At 39.7% G+C, this 23,286-nt stretch overlaps 1 protein-coding gene across 5 annotated transcripts in view; it reads left to right on the forward strand.

Annotated features, from left to right (window-relative positions):
* NME7 (NME/NM23 family member 7) overlaps positions 1–23,286 on the forward strand; it is a 94,781-nt gene that overhangs the window by 36,165 nt on the left and 35,330 nt on the right. For all 5 annotated transcript variants that reach the window (XM_087759540.1, XM_087759544.1, XM_087759542.1 and 2 more), the window contains 4 exons: positions 695–902; positions 4,246–4,351; positions 18,750–18,814; positions 19,675–19,743. In XM_087759540.1, coding sequence (XP_087615666.1) covers positions 695–902; positions 4,246–4,351; positions 18,750–18,814; positions 19,675–19,743 — 448 coding nt within the window. The remainder of the gene's footprint in view (positions 1–694; positions 903–4,245; positions 4,352–18,749; positions 18,815–19,674; positions 19,744–23,286) is intronic.

Raw genomic sequence — 23,286 nt, forward strand, 5'->3', positions numbered from 1 at the left:
TGCATGTTTTGTAAAGATACAGAATTATAGTTATGATGATTTGTTTAGTTTTTAAATAGAACGTTTGCGTTTCCAATTTTGGGTGACAATCTCTTCTTACTCAGATTCATCCCATTAAAATCAGTTGATTTCTGCTTATGCCAGGATGTGGTAACTCACTTTGTGGCTAAGTCCCCTCTCCCCTGCAAACTTTCCACATTGTGCTTCTCCCTTCTCTCCCACTTTGGATTTTGGCTGGGCAAAATCCATGGAGAGATCCACGGGGCAGTGGAGCAATCCATCCTGACAGCAGTGCTGAGGTTGTGTCGGTGGGGAACACACATGGGTCATGTTTGAGAATCCTGAAATCCTGCTGTCCAGAAGAGACATGCTTAGGAATCATTCCTGTCAGACAAATGGTTAGCAGGGTCTCTTTCACTGTTGCCAGTACTGATCTTTTAAAAATTCTTTTGAAATCTAACATACTATACGGTAGCTTGAATGAGTTTCTGGTTCTTTTTCTACAGCCATAATAAGGAGGGAATGTCTGCACATGAGCTAGTCCAACCTCCTCCTTCAAAGCAGAGCCAACTTCAAAGTTAAATCAGGTTGCTCAAGGCCTTGCCGAGTTGAGTTGTGAGCATCTCCAATGGATCGTGTTTTTGTTGGTTTTAATTTGTAGTGTGGGTCACCATGTGCTGTTTCCATTTTGCAGTGAGCTTCTCCAGTTTATAACGAGTGGTCCCATTGTTGCTATGGAAATCTTAGGAGATGATGCAGTTTGTAAATGGAAAACATTACTGGGGCCAGCAAACTCTGCAGTGGCTCAGACTGATGCACCAGACAGCATTAGAGCGAACTTTGGACATGATGGCCTAAGAAATGCAGCTCATGGCCCAGATTCGGTTGCTTCAGCTGCTCAAGTAAGTTTTTGACTGTTTGTTGACTGAGGTTTATTTTTACTTTATCTGGTAACAGCTGGGTCAGGAATTCCTCAATTTTTTCCCCACTGGACTTCAGAACTAGTTTAGATATTCTTCATGGATGATATTTAGATATTCTTCATAGATATTCTTAGCATGGAAAAATAAGCTGTCTGAAAACAGAAATCTTGTTTATCTCTGTCACAAGCGAGAACCTTGGGCACTTTGATCAGGAGAGCATGCCTGGTCATTTTTAATGTCTTCTGTACATCACAAACATTGAGTTAATTGCATAGGCTGCATAATCTACCTATAGCCTACCAATGCTGGTCATAAAAAGAAAGGCATTAAACAATTAAATCCTTTTGTGCCCTCCTGTGTTTCGCTTATCTGTTCTCCTCCACAGTCCTCACCAGTCCTCTGCCTGCAGCCTATTTTCCTCTGCTGTTATTGTTCAGAATGAATAATTATGAAAACAGGCCACTTTCTAGCGCTTCATGTTTTGAGAGGTAATACAGTGGGCTTGACTTGGAGGAATTCGGTTCTCTTTTGTTTTGTTTGCAGTGTGTCTTTCCTTAGCGCTAAGAAAAAGCCCTGGGACTGAGTGATAGATATTACCAGCATTGAGGTGACTGTTTCTGTGCGTTGTAGGGTAGATATGCTGATAAATGATGGCAAGAATAAAGTTTACCTCATGATTGATTGGTGTTGTGATGTGGTATCTTAGCTCTAGACCAGCAGGGAAAAGGTAACAGTTGTTGCTTCCTTGATCCTAGTCTTTCCTCTATTTAAATTGGAACAGCTGCAATAGCACAGCTGGAGAGAGACCTGCCCTGGAATACCTAATAAGCTGCCAAGTACCATATACTAGAAAATACATGTAGAGATTATATCCTGGTGATGAGGGCAGAGTTGGTCAGCCTCTTCTTCTGGCAGGCTGTTAGGCTGTGTGGCATAGCAAGCTAACTGCAAAGCCTGGGCGGTTTTCTGCCGGTCAAGCACTCATCTCGCTTCCCTGCACCATGCCTGGGCTGCCAGATCCTCTCCGCGTGCCTCTGGTTGTGACAAGAAATCATATGCTGGCCCTGAAGTACTTTTTCTGCTGGCAAGCTTGATGAAGATGGTACAATCAGAAAGAGTCTGGATGAAATGGATCTTTTCTGATGAAGGAGAATTGTAGTCAGAAAAGTCTTTGTAGTTCTGGTTAAATAGCTAGATGTCTTCATATATAAGGGTGAAAGTTTCTCTTTGTTCCTGTGTACTGCCGTGACAACTGTGCCAGCTTTTGAACCGAGCGTGTAGGAAAGAGTATTTATTAGCATAAAATTTTGATGAGAAGCATAAGTATGTGCTTTGGCTTAAGTTTGTTGTTCTTTTTGCATTTCATTATTTTTGAAATGCTGTTTGAAGGCCCCATTCATCTGCAGTATTTTTATATCCCACGATTATTTTGCTGAGCTTTTGCAGGTGTGTGCATCTTTGTAGTGTTACTGATACCTATCTTCAATAAGTCAATAAAAATTGTGAATTTAATACCCTGTGCCTATTTTAATTTAGTAGGCCCAGTATTATATGGCTGTATAGCAGTTGCCATGGAAACTAGTTGGCTATGCCTTGCAGAAGCTTTGCTGAAAAGAAAGAAATATAAGATAAAGGGACCTAAACAAACTCTTCAAAGGAAATCTGAAGTCTCAGTCGCATTGAATGAATGTATTGTAAACTAAACAGTTAGAATGGAAGACTGCCTTGCTCTTTTGGGAGCTAAATGACAAGTATGCCTCTGGTATACTCTAAGCTCATACCTCTCTGCAGGCCAAATTTTGGAATTTCTTTAGATCAGGAATAAAGGGAAAGGAAAAGAATTTTCTTTTTAAGGCTCCACTTGGTTATAGTTTGGCATTTCATTACCCTAGTCCTTCAACATTATTTAGTTACTTTCCTTTTATGACTTAATGGATAAAACAAAGTGTTAAATATTGTAACTATTTTGCTGCCTTTTCCTGGCTGCTTCTTTATAGAGTAAACATTAGTTAACAGAGTGGGACATGGTCTTGAAGCATGCGGCATTTTATCAGTAGAAGGATGTAGGAAATGAACCCTTTTGTCTCCGATATGCCCACTTAAAATGTGGATTATTTGCTAGGAGAAAAACAAAAACCATTTTCCCTTCTATTGAAAGGTCCATTAGTTTGAATTGTATAATTGTTCAAGTAAGGATTACAGGAATCATCGGAGTGCCACGAGCTAAAGACTGGGAGATAGCTAAGTCTATTCCATCTGAATTGAGCTACTAAATTAAATGAGACAATTTCAGGAAATGGCCTTTAGCACTGCTACTGTTATACAGGAAAAAATCAGATAGATTCAGTAGTAGTATTTCCAGGATATTATTATTTCCCTTAAATAGAAATTTATCAATTCTCTTACTGAATTTGATCAATAGGTCTGAAATGGAATCTGTGTTTTGAGCATCTGACTAATGTTAATTGGCAGATTGTGTAACATATGTGAATAAATGGTATAGAAAAAGTGTGAAGCTGGCAGTGAACAGTGAAAAAATATCAATGAGGAAAGAAACCTGGCTGTCAGGCTCACCCCAGTATGGTCTAAGACCCAAGCTCTATGATACCTGAATAGTGATGGAGGAAAGAAAGGAAGTCATCAGAGGCAAAGAGGTTCTTTTCATTCATCCCAAAAATCAGAGCAATTGAGTTTATCAGCTTCAATTCAGTAAGATATAAAAAAAAAACAAAAACAAAAACAAAACAAAATAGGGTCGATAAGGCATGAAGAGTGAGTCAACAATTTTAGACAAAGTGTAGTTGTTTAAGACAAAAGGAAAAAAATTGCAAACAAATGGGATGGAGGTCAGTTTTGTATATGGAAAGAAAACATACTGAGAAATGGATGGGAGTTGCACTTTTGCTCATATAGTGGAAAAGATTATGTGAAAAAGGGAAGATAAAATATATGTATATGAGAGTGGATTTAGGAAAGATACTGAGGAAAGAGAGAGAATTAGAAAACTGGGAAAACCTCTAACAAATGATTGTGGCAACAGCATTTTGAATGCTCTGAATGGGAATGGATTGCATTGCAGAAGTGAAAAGAAAGACATTGCAATAAGTATTCAAATCATGTTTTTATGATTGTAGCAATGGTGCGAGAGAGGGAAAGATATATTTGAGAGAATATTATAGGGAAAAAGTGTTTGTAGCGCAAAAATTTACAATTAAGGTTTATCTTCTGTGATTATGGATACTTCAGATGTTGTTACTTATGATAAAAGCTGATGTATGCAGCTAGATGAATCTAAAATGTATTCAATTACAATTGTTTTCAGGAGCTGGAGTTGTTCTTTCCCTCCAGTGGAGGTCATGGACCAGTCAACAGTGCAAAATTCACAAACTGTACTTGTTGCATTATTAAGCCTCATGCAGTTAATGAAGGTAAGCAATGCAGATAGTGGAGGTGAAAGCAATGTGTGCTTCATTGTATCCGTGATCATTTCTGTGCCCTTTTTGGGGAAAACGAGACTGCAAGAGCATGGGGTATATTTCATAGTACACGCAAAAGCACACAGATACGTTGTCTTTCATACACCTTTAGTATTTCTGCAGTTCGGTTCCATGAAGAGTGGGTCATGTGCTTTCCATGTGGATACTCGTTAATTTCAGAATAAGAAGGGAGAGGTGAAAAAAAGAGGGATAAAAATATACATGGGATTTGATGAATCTTACTGTGACAGCTTACCATGTCCTTGCTCCCGTCTGCCCACCACACTCACCTGCTGGAGGTTAGCATCCTCACGGCTGAGTGAAAGCAGGACACCTGGCCTTGTTGCAGGGCCTTCCGCTCACGCAATAACACATTACGTTAAAACTACTCACAAAGGGAGATTTGTGCTGATGTGAATCTTATTCTGGTGAATGCAGTGGGGATGGAAAGTAGAAAAGGCTTGTTTACTCTATGAAAGTGAGCCAAAGACCTAAAGCATTTGTTGGACTCTATGATGCTTTCTGTGCTGAAGAATGCCCCATGAGCTCACCATATGAGTATTGGAAATGTTTAATGCCCAACTGTCACCATGCAAAAATAATCTCACTTTTGTGTCCTGTACTTAGATACAGGAGCATGTGTAGGAGCAGTGAGTGCAGTAAAATATTTTGGCTCTGGCACTGCAACAGTGTTTTTGAGCGCAGAATAAATATTGCCATGTGAGAGCATTGAGATTTTTCTTAGTAAGATGCAGAGCACACTGCAACATTTTAATCACTTCTCTGTGGATAGCTGCAATGGAAACAGCAGAAGTGGCCGTAGCAGTTTCCAGACCTTTCACACCTCAAGTGGGATGTCTGGACAGCTTGCTGAAAAAAAAAAAAAAAAGGCTTTCACAAGAAAGAGTCTCGCACTCACTGCTGATAATATGCCTGTTATCTCTTTGAGGCCTTGCATGGTATCTGCTACTGATAAGTCTGCCATGCAGCAAAGACAGAGTGATGCTCCTTTTACAGAAATATGGGCAACAGCTGGGTCTAGGATCTTACCTAGCTAAATGTTTGCAGAGGACGAACTTTTCTGTGGCAGGATTGTTAGGGTCCTTAATTTGATTGTGAAAATAGCAAAGCGGATGGCTTGGGCTGTGCTTTCTTATAATTAAGATACAATTTCTATTAAATATGGGGGCTCAGACTCTCTCTTAGTCAGCTCAGGTTGTCCCTTCCTACTTTTAATCTTCATTTCTGTAGATTTCATAGTGCCCTGTCTGTTACTTTCTTTTTTCTTGAACTTCTCAGAATTTTTCTGAATCGCCAAAGGACAAATTCTGGCTCTGTTTGCACTCCCCTTTGGGAGCATGGGTGTCTGGAGGAGGTGGGGGTGGTGAGAGAAAGAGGTACAGGTACAGATAAACAGAAAATATAAGTGCACACCCAGCTTTACAATGTGAGCGCTAGAGAGACTGGACTAAAACTGAGTTTAATGTCTACTATATAGTCCTTTTCTCACACCGCAGAGGGCTGGAAAGGCAGACCACAGATGCCAAACAGCAACTAAAATTTGAAAGACAAAGTGTACCTTGTGTGAGCGTTCTCTGTCCATGCAGCTTTGATTACTACCCTCAACAGAATGAAGAAATCAAAACTGAATTTTCTTTTCTAAGTCAGCAAAACATTTTATCAATTTTAAATTAATATCAAGAATGATGGGATTCAGGGACTGGCTATGCTTTTACCTCACCAAGCTCTGTTCTTCCTGCCTGTTTTCTCCAGTGTTACTTTGAATGTTTCAAAAGCCACAGGTGCTGCATCTCTTAAAGAGATTATGAGACTGTGGAGGTCTTGTAAAACTTTCCACAAGTCTGGCTTCTGACAGGGAGTTGGGCTTAGGGAAGGGAAGAGTCGTGGTGGCTGAGCAGTGGCCTCCTCCTTTGGCTGAGAGCACTGGTGTGGCTTCATATTGCAACTGGACTGGTTCCAGTTTGCAGTTTAAGGTGAGATGAATCCTTTTTCACAAGGGCTGCAGGAACTCTCCAACATCAGCCCAATGGGCCAGGAATGTCTCAGGGTTTGGCTTTCTTAGCCTGTCCTCCTTCTGTCTTCCTTAGTCTTTCTCGTATTCTTCTTCAGCCAACTTTTGTGAGTAACAACAAAAATATCACGGAGTGGCATCTCTTCTGGTACACTTGGTCTTCTTACAAAGCACTTTGCATCATCACAGTGGTTGGAAGAATCATGCACAACAGAGTAGAGAACTGTGTGCTAGCTCTGCAACAGTTTTTGGAAGTCTTAATTCCAAATTTACTCTCTTATGATTAAACTGCCTCTTTTAAAGTTGAAGGAATGTAGCCTTTGCCTCCTATAGATTTTAAAGCTTTTAAAGTTTTTGAGCATGCTGTGTGGCAGTTGGCAGGCTGTCTCTACAGAAATGCCACCATTCCTCTTTCCCTGTGGGGACTGTTTTGGAGTCAGGGAATAGCACGCTGAAAGGGTTTGGGGGGACCAAACAATCTGCTGGGAAGAACTCCCAGCTGCCTGCCTGAAACAGGCAGACAAGAAGGGGGAAGCCTGGCTGTAGGGGATTAGAGAGCAGAGTCATGGCAGTGGAGCAGGTTGGCCCCATGGATTGTGGATCTGTAGGCAGAAAGTTTGAGAAAGGAAGGGCTGACCTATTTGGGCTCAGCAATCTGTGACAGAGAGGGATGCCCTGCTCATCTCATCTCCCTTTTAATGGCTGTTAGCAACTGGGTTCAGTGATACCCGAGACATTCTGGTTATACCAACAACATCTCCTGTGTCTCAGTTGAAGAAGGTGCTATAGCAACTAGTGAGCCACCCTTTTGGCAAAATGGCATGTAGTAGATTGCGTAGTCTTAGAAATAAGCAACTTGCTTACACCCAGCAACAGTGCTTCTGGCTGTGGCTGTCCACCCTGCTGTTTCTGGTGGGGAGAATGTAAGCAGCTGGAGAGGAAAGGAAATCCTGTATAGCCATTAGTGTAGAAAGGTGGTTTGGCAGACGAATTTATGTGGGTCAAAGCAGCAGAGCCTGTTACGCATTGCAGATTTGATTTGTGTTCCACAAATTTTCACTATCGAGTATCTAAAAATAAACCTTTTTGCCATTTCCTATGTGCTGCTGAGGCTTTGAACTTGATTATCTAATTACCATGAATATAATCTGCTCATTACACATCTACAATTACGTCAAGTTTCACTTACACACTTGAGCTTATACAGAGCTTTAGTCTTTATTTCTGCAGAAACATTTGACCGAATTAAAGATTTGAGTTTTCCTTTCCAGTCCTTTTCCCCAGTGTTCCTTTTTCATCCAGAGTCTGTTGCATAACTGATTCTTAGAAGGAAAAATCTTCTGTTTTTCCATCCTGGAAGATGGTTTGCTTTAACCACAGCTGTAACCTAGGAGGTTTTTCAGTGAGCTTACCTTGCTGTCAGAAGGCTGGATCTCATCTCTAGTTTATGCTGATTAATTCTCAGACAGAGTCCTTACTTAGAAACTGACTTTGATTACTGTAGAGGGTTCATAGGGTTCCTATCCAGCGACAATGCAGTGGAAAATCACTGTTGGTTTTATCTCTGGCCTTGCTGCCCCTCATCTGTTGCTAGGCAGCTGCAGCAGCGCAGCCCGACCACCTGCAGCAGGACCTGGCGCAGCGCTCACGCACACGTTAAGTCCTGTGAGCGAGAGTACCGCAAGCGTCTGCCGGGCTGCAGAGAAACCCTGGGGCCTGACAAAGGGTGTCAGGGGAGTTACGTGAAGTTTAACTTCAGCTGTCAAGGGTGCTGGTAATGCTGGAGGGGTGGTATTGCCGGCTCTCTAGGAACATGCATCATACGCGCCTCTTAAAGAAGTAAGGCAATAGCTATTTTCTCACTCTGGTGTCAGCATGTCTTCTGTGGAGGATCAGAGATGGGAAGACAGCTGGGAAGGCCGTTGAAGGCTATGTAGCCCGGTGCTCCAGACTAGACAGCTTTAGCTCATTCTCTGGCGGCTCCTCCCAGTGGAGATGAAGCACTTCCCTGGCTGGCTGGGAGGTGGGCAGTGGTGAGGTCGTTGTATTTTAACTCTGAAAAGGGTTTGCAAGAGCAGCCCAATTCCTCTTTATTGGGAGCTGAAAGAGTGCAAAAGCAACCCGATGCTATTCCATGCAGACTTGCTCTGACCAGAGGCATATTGGCGAGGCATGATGTGGTTTGACCCCTCTAGAATCTGCCAAGCTTTTGAGTGTCTTTTACCCGTCTCCTCTTCTCCTGAGACCAGTTTTCAGTTGAGGAGGATGGTAACTAGTAAGCACAGCTCCTCAGTGTGTAGGTTACGATTGTAGGGCTTAATATTTTAATAATCTAAGAGTTTTAGTGTGGATCTGTGTTCTGAAACCCACTTGCGTCTTGTGCTTGGAGCTTCTGATTCTTCAGATACAAGGTCACAGTTGCAATCATTTAGACATTCTCTTTTTGTAATTCCCCTCATTTTAGTAGATCTGGAGGTGTTGGCAGTAGTGCTCAGAAGCCAAAATTGTAAATGCACCAAAATGGATGAACTTCAGTTTAATGCCCTGAGAACAGTTATGACTCGACTGTTTTGTCAGTAGATCACTGGGTGGGATTAACTTTAATGTATTTATGTGTAACAGTTTAGTCATGTTTGCTGTAGGAATTAGAATTTGGCATTTCATGACTGGTTTAAAGTTTCTTTGATGTGGCTTTTACTTAATTCCTTTGAAAAACGAGCAGGGAAAAAATGATTAAAGTAGTGATGATCAGGCTATAAAGACTGAGGTCAGAAGTTGGTAACATTTCACATTTTGTACTTAGGTTACAGTGCAGAGCTTGAGAGGTGAAATCCTGCCCTCCTTTTCTGCACTCCCAAGCTGAGACATGGGTTCTCCTAAAGTCAGAGTTTTGTCAAAAACAAATTTGGGGCTAGAACTGTGCCACGAACTTGAAAAGCAAAACTGCTAGTCAGGAATTCATTGGACCTGATGCAAACTGAAAGGCCTGCCTAGAGGCAAGGAAGCCTCTATGGTCTTGAGGGCTCCTAGATGTGAGACTGGCTACCCAGACAGGTTTGTTCTCCTGGCATGTGTTAAGCTTGAGATTTTGTTTTAACATTGCTGGTAAGTTAAACCCCTGTCCCTCTTTTGTAATTAAAAAAAAAAAAAATTTACAGTGCTGTGTTCCACGTTATTCCTCAACTAAAATTTAACTCTCATAGAAAACAAAAGGAGCCGGAGTGGGTTCTTCCCAAGTGGAAAAGGTATTCTGTGGAAATGTGGTCTTAGACCTGTTCTGAGTGGATGATACATCTTAGGGAGCACTCCTATCTTAATACTTACTGGACTGCTTTAGAAATTCACGGACCTTTATATTGATCAACAAAATGCTGCATGACAGATAACCATAAGAATCATATTTCCTTATTTATGCAAAGACTTAGAAAAATATTAATTGAGAGAGTACTTCCTTGCTGCAGAGACAAACCTAATTTTGACAAAAAGAATACCAAGGACAGTAGTTCAGTCTCAAGCGGGTATAGAAACAGCATTTATTTGTGTAAGATCTCAAATGAAGTTTCTTTACGAGAGAATGGGGAGAAAAGGACTAAAATCCAGCATTTTAGTAGATTGTATGTCTGACTGCAAACAACTGAAAAGCTGTTGCTGGCACACAATATACTTACTGCTCTTTGAAAGAGAGAAGGCATCACTGTGAAAATGTCCAATTGACCTCTGTAGTGTGCTAAGGTGCAAATCTGTCATCGTTCTCAGGACTAGGTATCTATGTCATTGGTTTTTGTCACGATGATTTGTATTCATTAGATAAGATTTTTAAAATTTGTAAACAAACTCTGGAAATTGTTGGGTTTTTTTCACCCTGGGTTTTTAGACATAAGTTTGAGTAACTCATTATTTTGATTTTCAGGAAACTTAGAAGTAGAACAAGGTTTTCAGAAAGCTGTTTTCTCATACTTGAGGAAAAATGAGGAAAGCAATTTTCTCATAAGTAATCTGACGATAGATCTTCTGTCTGTGATAAGTATTCATAATAGAAAGGTGAAGTGCAGATGCTGTGGACTTGACCTCATCATAGGCAGAACTTTTCTTTGTATTTTGTCTACAAGGTTGAGTACAAAGGGGCATCAGTGATAGCCTTGATACACTTGACAGGAGTCTGGAAGGAACTATTTGAAGATAGAATCTGGAAATGGAAAAAAAGTGGGATGAACACAAATCTTTGCAGATGCTTCAAAGTAGTACAGCGGATCGTTTAGGCTGCGACCTCTGGATATTCCCACTTGCAATATGGCAATCTGTTGCTGTAATCATATGAAAAATACCTAGTAAAGCACTACGCTTTCAGATGCAGGTGTGTTTTTGCAGACAGATTTGCCCAGGCAGAAGACATATTTATGCACAATTAAATGCACTTTGTTTCTTATGTTTTCCTTGAATATATTATATATAGGGTGCTAAAGTGTTTGGTGGTGTCTGGTGGTGCTGGGTTTTTTGTTTGTTTGGTTTTGTTCACTTTAGAGAACCTAGGAAAAGTGATTCAAATAAAAGCAATCTGCTTTACCACTTTATCACCATTTTTTAGAAAAAAATTTAGCTTCCATGAGAACAGTAGTCCATCCACTTCCATCTGTGTTTTAAATTCTTTGCTGTAGTTGTAATGATGGATATTCCTTGCTTGGGATGTTTGTTTTTGAAACCAAAACCTTGATTCATGGTTTGAATTCTTCTTGATTACTTCCTGCATAAAGTTTTAGCAGCTTGGCATTGGGTTCCCAACAGACTGACTTTGGATTTCAGTGGCTAGTGGGGAAGTGGCATTTATTTTTTCAAAGTATGAAAAATATATTTTATATTTGGATTGATTAAGGTAGAGGGAGAGGTGAAGTGAATCTGGAAATCCTTTCTGGTAGTTTGAGACTGGAAGGAAGAGGAGGAGGTGTACTTCAGAGAAAAAAAAAACAGATCAAATGGCACAGCCAATCCTTACTGAAGCTTGTAAGTATCCTCCTACTACCGGAAAGAGAGAGTTTCCCAGTAGTGTTCAGTAGAATTATATTAGTGGTGCTCCTGTTGCTGAAAATCATCTCTGTGCAGGGATGATGGTGTTAATATTAAAAAAAAAAAGAGATTAGGAATGAGTGTTTTATTACTGCATTGTGGGATTTTCATTCTTAAAGGGCTAGAGAAAAGTTAATTCTAAGAGTGGTCTGGGGAATTTCAGGCTAATGAAACTTCTTTCATACCAAGGAAACTGATGAATCAAAAGTCTATAATTCCATTTAAACCACTTAGATAGTGGTGATACGATGGGCATTTGCCAGCATGTCTTTTTTGAAGGAAAATATGCTTTGCTGATCTCTGAATTCTTTAAGTATGCTTTCCATAAAGGAAGGTAAAACAGAGCCAGGTAGTCTAATTCACTTGAATATCAGTGCCTTCGTCAAAGTCCCTTGCTGTTAGGAAACCAAAATTTTCCTTTAATGAAGTAATTCATACATTTAGATCTGTGCAGTGTAGGCATCTGCATAGCTTTAAATGTTTTCCTGAACATTGGACTGGACATGAGCACATGCGATTAAAAGGGCTTTACAAGTGAAATCTTACCACCCATCCTTGGGCCAGTTCTTGTCAATATTGTCATTAGTGACTGGGATGGGGAAGGACAGAGCATGCTTGCAGATGGTACCAAGTGCCTACTACAGTTTTGGAGGATGTGATTAGAATTCAGAACATTCCTAATGAACTGCAGAAACGAAGCAATGTGAAGAAGATGAAACTGAATATAAACAACTGCATAGCACTACCACGGAGGAGGGAAAATAAATGCACAAATATAAAATAGAGAAGAACTGGCAGGGTATCAGTGAAAGGTCTGTAGAGAAGTGGTTGGAATAGTGATGTATCATAAGCACAATCCGTGCTCACAATGTTGCACACACTTTGTTTATGTTTTTTTTCAGTAACTAGTTCTGCTCAGTGCTGGTGAGAACACAGCTTGTGCACCATGTCCAGTTTCTGGGCACTCTGTTTCAAAACTAACATCATCAACCGAGAGCAAAAAGAATAAGAGATTTAGCCAACGAAAACTTGATGAAAACTTGAAGAGGCAGAGAAGAAAGGGATATACAGCTTTCAATGTGTAAATTTGGAAAATATGCGCATATTTACTAGTTCAGGTGAAAGAAGATTTAATCTAATCATTAAAGAAAACTTCAAAGTATATCACTGGCCTGATATCTGGGGATGTAATGGAACCTTTGTTCCCAGAAGTTTTTGAGAACATTTTAGAAAAATTTAAAAAATGAAGCCATGCGTAGGCTAACTTTACTGTACCTTGGAGCAAAAGATAAATATCTTGAAGTCTCTTCTCTTACTGTCCTTTTCAAATCAGAGCGTAAGGAGAAAGGCAAGGTATTGGATCTGAAAAGAGCCAAGACACAGAATGTAGGAATATGTGATAGTCTTTTGCCAAGTGAAAAATAAATGATAGAGCTTACAGTATAATTACTATTGATCTAGGACAGTGAGTTGGCAAACCTTCCACAGGAAGTGGAATATAAAATTAGTAAAGGCTGGAGCAGATTATAGGGGATCTCCTGAGGGTTTTAACCTCCAGAGTTAAGTTAATTGACAGTGCAATAGCAGATTAAAATTATTGTTTATAATTATGGGCTAATGCACACTACAAGGCATAATTTTAACCATTTCCTCTCTGTAACTGTAACCATTCATGAAAAGTCCCATGCACAGTGTTCAGTAGGGATAACCAGAAAAAAGAAAGAAATATTAGTAAGTGTACAAATGGTCTGAATTGTAATACTGAATACCATCATATAATCCAGTGATACAGCCCCAGCTAAAATATCATGTTTAGTTTTGTTCACACTCAAGAAATAAGCAAAAGTAAATGAAAATCATTATAGCCATAGAAACATTCTCCTGGCCAGAGTGATTGACCATATTCTTTTCAAGTGAATAAAAATCAGAATGAATGTGCTAAAGGTGTACAAGATAATGAACAACCTGAAAGAAAGAAGTAAAAAGAAAAACAAACGAGATATTTCTTTTTAAGCTTTCTTTTAGCACAAGAACAATGAAAGCCAGAAACCTAAGCCTTTCTGTTTTTTTGTAAACATACAGCTGTCAGTTTGAGTTCACCTGTTGCAGAGGTATTGATCTTTTCTTTTTAAGCTTTTTCTTTCTTCCTCAAATTCCCTTCTCAAATGGCACACACTGCACAGCCAAATTGCTGGATACTTTCTATAGCCTGGCTGTGATCTTTGACTTGAATTTCTGTATGGGTTTTTGTATCTGAATTTTAAGTGGGACTCTTCCCATCTGTTCCCATGCAAGAACTCCCAGAACAGGTTTTTTTGCTACAGGTTTTCATCATTTTGTGTGTTAATGTCCTGTCTGGCATTCACAAGTGTGGTCCTGCCTTGTTCATAGCGGTTCAGAAAGTTGCAGCTGGGATTAAGCCTTTGAACCTTCCACCCGCTTTGAATCTTTCTGTTGGTTCTTGTTCTCAGTAGCATTAAACCCTCAGCCGTTTTGGTTTCAAGGTCCCCTAAGATTTACTGGCTGTATGCATAATTTTTCTTGTGCTATCAAAATGCCAACTTCTGTTCCCCAGTAAAGCAGTGGTGGTACTTTTTGTCTTCGCCCTTTTAGTATTTTCAGATTAATATTGTTTGTAAAGATTTTCACCAGTGCTGCAGTGTTGATAGAGTTCTCCAAACATATCTGTAAAGCTGCCCTTCAAACTTCTTAAGGTTCTTCTTTAATACAGTGCCTAGAGAGAAATGAGGAATGACGGAAAGCCTTGGAGTCTTATCACTATGAACAATATTCTCTCATAATCTCTTCATGTGTTCCTCTCTGTGTTCTGTCTGCATCCACTTGTCATTTTTCCCCCTTAATGGTTAGGCTGGGTAGCTTTTGAGTTCCCCTTCTCCTCTCTGTCGGTCTGGTGTGTGTTGCTCAGGAGACCCTCTGTCCCTCTCTGTGCTCTAGAGCACAAATAAAAAAATGACTGGATATCCTTTTTCATACAGTGCACAGCGAGGCTGGGAGATCAATAGCTGCAGATTATCACTACGGCCAAACTTTCGGGGAGTCTAGAAACGGTGTATTTATGTTGCATAGTAAGAATGCCTAGAGTTGCGTTATTTCTAAGCAGAAAAAACTCTCTTCTCCAAGAGAAAAGATAGATAAACCTTGTTCTTTAGAGGATAGGTTGATCAACTGATGGGAAGAAGGCCACTTTTTGAGAAGGACGTGTCAGCTTCCTACTGCACAGTGTTTTGCAACACTGTGAAACAAAGAGTAGTGAGAACTTCAACTGAAATACATTGCAGGAGAGCCCAGCTCTGAGTCCTGCTTTTTCCTCTTTTGGAATTCAATAAGGACTTTGCTCAGAGTCAAGCCTGATCGTGATTCTCTGGAGTTTTGGGACAGGACCTTAACACTTGGCAATAAGGAATTAGATAATTTCATTATACTATGAAGCAAAATTGCATTTTAAAATGTCAAAAATAGACATGAAATGAAATGGCTACTTATAGTTAGTGCTACTTTAAGCATCTGGTACCAGTTACTTCTAGAAGTATGTTATTGGATTAGGTGCATCGTTGATCTGATCAGTCACAGCAGTTTGTGTATTCCTGTCAGAAAACTGTTGTTGTTCCAGAGGAATTATTTTTAATTATTGGAAAAGAATTTTAAAAAATGACATATAGAGGTTGAGATGAGGAAGCTAGTTCTTGACTTGCTTTGAAGGCAGTCTGCTGCCTTGCCTAATAAGCTTTTAACGGTGGAATGGTTAAATTGGGAAACAGGCCAAGAACAAAGGGAAGAGAATGTAACATCCCTAGTCCTAGGGCTGGTGGTTCATACTGCACTGAGACTGGCAGGTCCCGGTAACACAGCTGTTACATCCCATTAATTAAAGTGCAGTTAGGTTAAAAGTGACTTTCATGAACTGTTTTATTTTATTCTAATCCATAATTCTGCAAACAGTTGTAATATTTTTCAGTCTGATGTCTTCCCTGCTACTTTCTGCTTCTTAATGAAGTACAATTTTCAAATATTGTGTGTTGTAAAGCAAGAGATTGTAGAAGATCAATGTAACTGATGAAGTCTTGGTGCCTTATCATTTTATCTGATTAAAATATGTTGGAAGATTATCTGACCTGATTAGATGCGTAGTAACATAATGCTGCCTAGGAGACATAAAGCGTGTGCAGACTCACTCTCTCTCTCACTCTCATATTTGTTAGGATTAGTACTAAATTCTCCTGGTTGTATTTAGTAATTCTTGTGATACTTTTGTGCTTTGTGACTGAAAATTTCTCATAACTGGTGCCTAACCTGCAGCTTTGATTTGCGTTCTTACTGTAATCACATTTTAAACATGCACTGGCCCTGCTTGAAGGGTCCTTAAAAAGTTGTTTTTTCACTACAGATCTGGATTTTAAAGTTGAAAACAAATTGTTGAAAGCTGCTGAAATGTCACTCTATCTAATTAGTAGTTGTTCTTATCCTCAGCCTTATCTGCTCGCAAAGAAGACATGTCCCAATTCAGTCATGCGAGTGGCTGAAAGCCTGAAACACATCCCAAGCTGAGCCTCGAGCTTCCACTCTTCTGTTGCTTGGGGATTGCCTCTATGCTTTTTGTTTCTATTTCAGTTCAGGTTGAATCTGAAAGGGAAGTGTCCCTAGGAGAAGTGATACCTGTGTTGCCTAAACTGGGACAAGGGAGGCCAAGTCACTGGGTTTGTAGATCTGCGCTGCCACTGGCAACTCGCTTATCCTCTTGTGCCTCAATTCCCACGTCTGGGAAGTGGAGCTAACATCCTGCTTTGCAAACATAAATGAAATCTCATGCCTCTTCCTCAAGGCACTTTGAATTTTTTTGGCAAGACATCTATCTGTGTACGATGGTGACAGTAATTCCTTTGGTTAAGCCTTTTGGGTGTTGCAGTCGTGGGCAATCTGTTTGGAGCAACAAGGTGCTCTGTTGCTCTGATGAGTGAGAGTGAACTCAGGAATACAATGTAGAGGAAAATCTTGATAGGTTTATCACAGTTAATTATTAAATGAACGTTGTATTAAAGACCTTTATGTGAAATACATTCCTACTTTGATTTCTATCATTAACGGAGCCTGTCTCCTCTCTACAGAGAAGAAAAATCTTACTGACTTCAGTAGAGAAACAGCCCAGAAAGCTGAATATTTGAGTCCCCCTTTGTTTCTCTAAAACATGGATTTTGCTTGCAGCTCGTAAAACTGCGGAGGGCAAAAGTTCTGTAAAAAGCAGATCTCCATCATACCCCAGAACCTGATACCTGATGAGTATTTTAATTAGATTCTTGCCAGCTGTGAAGGCCTATGCGAGTGGCCCATTCTTGACTGATGAAGTGTAAAATGGAGATCTGTCACGCAGAGCAGCTTTCTCATACCAAGGGAGCCTTGTCCCTGCAAGTGGCGGTTGCCATTTGTCTGCCACTGCCCTTTCTTCCCTCTTTGTTGGTTTCTTGTGAAGCAGTTGGCTGGAGTATTGGCTCTGAAAATTGAGAATGAAGAAATGTTTATGCGCTGTCACAGATTATTTATTCATTTAGTTATTTCCTGAATGATCCCCAGCCAGTCGCTTAATCTCTTTATAAAACTGGCCATTCGTCTCTGAAGTCAAGACTGTAGGCTGGCTGCCTCTCTGGAACCTGTGTGGGGAAGCCTCTGAGCTGCTCAGCCTTTCCAGCAGCGTGGACAAAAAGAAATTAGAGGTCTGGTTTCTCTCTCCAACATGGTCTTGCATTTCCTGGGCAAACCTGTCCAAGTCCCTTCATTTTGCTGCTGCAATTATTTTTTTTTTTTTTTTTTTAACCTTGGAAAAAGGGGAAATCTGTTTTCCTGGTTTCACAGGAGTGTTACGAAGGAACTTTTAGCAGTGCTAGTGAACCATGGTGTATCAGTATAGTGGGATGGCAGGAGCTGCACACCTGCCTTTGCTTGTTTCCACATTTTGCAAGCTCCAGGAGCTGCGTGGACTGAGCACGTACCAAAATCTCAGGTTTTCCCTTTAGTAGTTTGAAGATTTTTTTGAAGAAATATGCGCTGTTTTATATGCGGAAGGTTTTTCCACATAAACCTTAATGTGAAAATACAGTGGGGGATACTTCAGGGACAGCTTTTTTTCATTTTAATTCGTAAATACAATTTTTGAAAGCCCTCCAACCATCCATCTCATTTACTCGGAGCTTCCACTGACCTTTTAATGTGGTAGGAAGCTCACCAGTCCTATGCCATAGGTATTAGCAGACTGTACAGTTTAGGTCTTGAGCATGCTAGGACCTAGATACCAGATATGTTTTATTCTCATCTACTAAATTCATGCAGTGCTAAAAAATGCAGCAATTTAAAGACTAGTTAATAAAAGGATTTAATGACCAAGAGTCGAATCCTGCTGTTGTCATTCATTACAGGGTATTCTTCTAGGATTAATTCTGCTCTGAATAAATGTCCAGAAATGCATAGTTTCTCAAAAATTGTACTAGAGGACAGGCATTTATATTCTATAAAAACGGTGATTCTATGAAATTCACTCACACAGAGTACTGTGCTTGGCTGACATAATCTTTCAAATGGCCTGATCTTGTAAGCATAGGCAAATCTAAAAGACACATTCAGTGGAAAATCAGTGGTTCTTGTTCTCCGAAGTTTAGTGTTTTGTTTTACAATGTCATTCAGTCTTTGAGGATGCATTCTGGAGAGAATAAAGCGAGCAGTATGATCAGCAATAACATATTTGTGACTTACAACTTTAGAAGCAGTAGGTTATTTTGCACTAATGTGTTTTTCCCATAAGACATGAACTTTTGTGCTGGTTTATTTGGAATATTTATTATCATCCTGCATTTTTTCTAGCTTAAATTGGGACCCCCACTCTGGTGAACACTGTGTAAAAACAGCAAGATAGGCAGCCTGTGACCCAAACTTAATTAAAAATATAAATCTTGATCTTGAAGCAACTGGTTTGCAGTTGATCTGAGAAAAGCAAAGGCTTCACTAATTACCTTTTTTTGGTAGAGATTCTTTTCAACAGCTGCATGGAATTTAGTTGTTTGAAATCATCAACATGTCATTTCAGGTAGAACACAGAGTATGTGAACTCAGCTCTGCTCTCTGCTTCCTCTCACAGCGTTACGCAAATGCTGCTTTTTTGGTTTGAAAATAAGTGGTATATTGGCATAAATACCTTCCAGTTGTAAATTCTGCTTTTTAAAATTGAATACTGTCTTTTGTGTGTTTCTTCAGGGCTAGCTGGAAAGATTATAAAAGCCATCATCAAGGAAGGATTTCAGATTTCAGCTTTGCAGATGGTAGGTTTCCTTTTGTGGATGTTTTTCTGATAAACAGAAGTTGGAGAAGTCCTGTATATGCTTCACAACCATGCACAGGTGTTTTCCTGCAATACAAAACCCTTGCGCAGACTGTGTAGCAATATTTTGGGATCAGCACTGTCCTTGTGCTATTTGTGTTTTATTATTTGATTGATCAGCTGATCTGTTTCTTGTTGCTTGGTGACCTTGAGCCAAGACACTTTACCTCCTGTATCTCAGTTTCCCTGTAGTTAGAAGGAGAATAATGATATCTGTCTCTTCTGGAGCAATTTGAGATATCTTTACAAAAAGTACTAGCTAAGATTAGAGAAATGGTTGTTAATATCCTTCTTCAATTTTTTTTTAAATAGATACTTAGTAAGAATTTAGGGGAAGGTTTTTAAAGATACTTAAAGGATTTTGACACCCTGATCACTCTCAGCAGTTAAAGGAAGTTGGCACAAGGATTGTTCCCAACAGTAGTCCTGTAAGTCCTGCCCTTTGATTTTTGTGAAAGTCTGGAGATCTGAAATCCCCCAATGACTCAAATCCCCACCACAAATGAAGAATAGCCCTTTTTCTTTACTATGCACCAAACAGATCCTCTTGCATGTCTTAGCGGCATCAACCAACACTACATTGTCTACTCATATTTAAGGCGGAAGAAGATGCTGTGTGCTATGTTGCCTGTGGCATCATTGGCTAAGTTGTTGACAAATATCATGTTGCAGCTGTAAAGCCATTCCTTTTACCTAGTAAAACTTAAAAGAGTATTCTGAATGTTTGCTGGTTAAGAAAGGGTGTCTGTCTATTTTTTGTTGTTGTTTAAGGCAGACTGGCTAACATTTTTGTTTTCTTAGTTCAACATGGAGCGTGCAAATGTGGAAGAATTTTATGAGATTTACAAAGGTGTCGTCGCTGAATATGTGGTAAGCATAAGTTTGAGAAGAATTTCTTTAAAAATAAAATATGATTAAACAAGGAAGCAGTCACATCTTTCCTTTTTTGGGGTTGTGATAGGATTTCTTTTAGGAACCTGGTATTGACCAGTTATACCTTGTTCTCAGATGAACTAACTCATCTTGAAAATTGTGCTATGTTGTAAGAAAGGAGAGTCTTTTGTGAAAATTGTTCAGCCAAGGAATTTGTAAAATACAACAAAGTGAACACCCTCCACCCCCCCTCAGATTTTATTTTATTGCAGTAGAGCTATGAGAATGTGTCACATCTGTATCTTTGTTTGATTTGATATTGCAGTAGTGGCTTGGACCAGAATATGTATTTTTTTATTTTGTTTACAATGGGGCTGCTGTATTTGAATGCTTTCCTAATGACATTTTGAGCTATTCTTAAGTTTATTGATCTGACTTTTGTGGATCTTCAGAAAATATAAGAAGTTTAAGATATGCTGTAATCCCAGTGGACATCGGAGACTCTGTATATTATTATGCCTTGTTGTACTGTCACATAAAACTTCCTGACTGTAGGCAGAACAATGGGAATACAAGACGACGAGCTTGCATTTCTGTATCACCTTCTGTCAGAGGATTTTGGTTCATTTTACAAATAGTAATGAATTTAGTTTCACTGCCATGCTGTATGCTATGCAAATTATCCTTAATTTTTAGATGGTTAAATTATTAAAAGTTTTCTACACAGTTACTAGTATTACTCCAGACAGTTACTAATATTACTCTGATAATGACATTTGTACTTTCTTTCTTCCCCCCCTTTATGATTGTTTAGTCTAACTTACTTCAACAGGGTCTGTAGATTTGTCTTTAAATCGGTTGGGAGTACTGTTTAGTTCGCTCTTAGATTGGGGAATACTCTTAAAGTCTCCTCTGATAACACCACTTTTGACAAGGACCAAAGGAAGATTGGACAGGCAGACTTGTAGGTATGTGGCAGAATTCAAATATGGTAATATATGACCGGTATTTCAGGGCCCAAAGAATCCCGTGGTACTGCAAAAGTCTCTGCTTTGAATCAAATTGGAAGTTCTCTACCATCTTCTGCAGCTCTTTTGTACAATCTCTGACCCCCTGATAAGTTGCAAATTTTAGTTATATGATTTAATTGGAGAGTTACTCAGAAGGGAAAGTGGCATTTAAACAGAGTAAGTCAATAAATAAGATACGTTTTAGATGGGATTTGAAGAAAAGTGAGAATCTAGAGCTCTGTCCTGCAAGCCATATGTGCTGGATGCACTCAGTTGAAATGAAATTAATATCTCCGTGCACTCAGGATATCTGTGAAACAGGAAAACGTGGGAAAGCTAATCATGGTGGTAAAGGGATCCAGAGAAAGCACATATGGGAACAGCAATAGATATTGTCAGTGCAGGCCAAACAGGAAGAAGTATGTTGCGAAATAGGATAGTGAAGAAAGAATATGACCTCTTATATCTGTGACTCAGAACCGTCTGTTTTGATCTGAATTTTATTTATCATTCCAAAATAACCTAGCACAGAAGATACTTGGCATCCAGAAATCCTTTTCAAAAACTGTACTCCTGTTTCTTCCGGTTACCCCTTATCAATCAGATAAAGGTTTGACACTGTATATAAAGCACTTTTCTGTGAAAAGAGAAAGCTGAACAATTGCCCAAAATTTTAGCTTTGTTGGTATCTCCTGCATGGGATTTTGCATGCTATTGATTCGGTTTTGTGCTGTTTTGCTTTGTATTTCCTACTGTAGCCAGAACAGAAAATGGGGAAAAAAGGAGGGATATTATTTTGGGTCAGCTCAGAATCCACTTTGTTAATCAGAAATGCTTGAGCTTGATCCAGCTCCAGGAATAGTTTTGGTTGACCACAAGCCATATTATTTGATGAATAAACTGTTTGCTAAAGAAAATTTGATTTAGCTGTAATTGGGAGTCTTACCAGAGAAATGCTGTCTGCTATTTAAATTCAACTCTGGGCTTGATGAGGCTGTGTAAGGTGGACCAAGCTTGTCTCGTGTAGTACCACGTGCCTCTGTGCTGTAGTTGATGGCAGCTGGCCTTCAGTCCTCAGCTTTGCGTTGTAATGGAGGAGTCAGGAGTAGCTTTGCTTGCGCTGTTTGCTGTTGCTGGTGGGATGTCAGTGCTGACACAGAAACAATAGAAAAGGCAGAAGCAAGAAACACCATGGTTTGCAGGGAGGAATTCAGTTGATTCAACTAAAGTTAAAAGCCCGTTTTTTCTCCACTTTCCTGTTAACAGTTATTTAGATGACAGAATTCATTGAAATTGTACAGAGTAGTGGCTTTGTGGCAATTAACTGTTTCTTAACAGAATGAAATATCTTGCCCTTGGACCTGTTCTTAACAGAGGATCCGTTGGCGATAAGACAGTTTTTGAAATTAAAATATGTATTCATGTTGTAGAGCAGGAAACTAGTCTACACTCTTTTCATGTCCTCTCAGGAATACTTCTACCTGTGTTTCCTAAGGATCAGGTTGATGATAGAGGCACTTGACTGAAATTCTGTCCTGTTGACTTCAGAGTGGGGAGATTGAGCACATGCTCTCGGTGTGGAATCCATTACGAAGACACCAACTCTTTGGAACAATGCTGCTTGACTTGGAGCCTTTGTGGATTTAGTTTCCATCACAATTCATAAAAGGCAGAGAGGGACTTAATCCTTCCTTTCCTACTGCTTTTTTGTCCACTCTGTATGCTCTTGTTCTTTGCCGTGGCTCATCCGTGACCTGCCCATGGCTGGTGGGCGTGATTGCAGTACCTTGCTTGTCCTTCCCTGTCCTCCCTTATTTGCTGTGAATGTTTTCTCCTTTCCCCTTTCCTCATTGGTTTTGATTCTTTTAATTGTCCTGATTTGTTTAAAACTTGTCTGCCCAAATTTCTAGACAAGTATGCAATTATAAGGGCATGTTTTAAAAAAGGAAGTCAGACTAGAGCATCAAAATAGGTTCTTTCTGCTTGTGAAACCTATACCTCTAATTAACAAACTCCAAATTGGCACTAATGCCCAGAGTTAATTTAAGCTTATGAAAACCAAGACCCATCTTCATCACCCACTCAGAACTCATGATTTCTCTTTACTCTCTGGCAGGCTGCAGGGAAACAGATTATTTCGGTGTAACAGAGATTCTGGTAACAGTACACCACAAGAACGTCGCCAGATCAAGGACCCTTTCCCTAACAGGTTGTGCCACAGGCCCCTTTCAGTTCTGTTCTGTTGGCTTGTGCGTTTCAGCTTCTGTAGTAATATGTGAGGAAAAGACAGTGAGGACAAAAAGCCCAAGAGACATTTTAACGACTTAAAGCCATCAAACGACTGTATATTTGGAAACAAATATAGGCTGTGTACTATGCTCCCTGTAGGGAACACTGCAAAGTACATTGCTGCCTGTGGAACTGACTGAACATAGTGTGATTTTTTTTCAGGCTTATACCCAGAAAAGAGTGTTCCCTTGATTCAGTCTAGTTTGACAAGTTATGGGATAATTCTGTGAAATCCAGGTCC

This window comes from Nipponia nippon, unplaced genomic scaffold (genome assembly GCF_047370975.1).
Source record: "Nipponia nippon isolate SJK-2023a ecotype South Korea unplaced genomic scaffold, ASM4737097v1 scaffold_2, whole genome shotgun sequence".
NCBI classification, from domain to species: Eukaryota; Metazoa; Chordata; class Aves; order Pelecaniformes; family Threskiornithidae; genus Nipponia; species Nipponia nippon.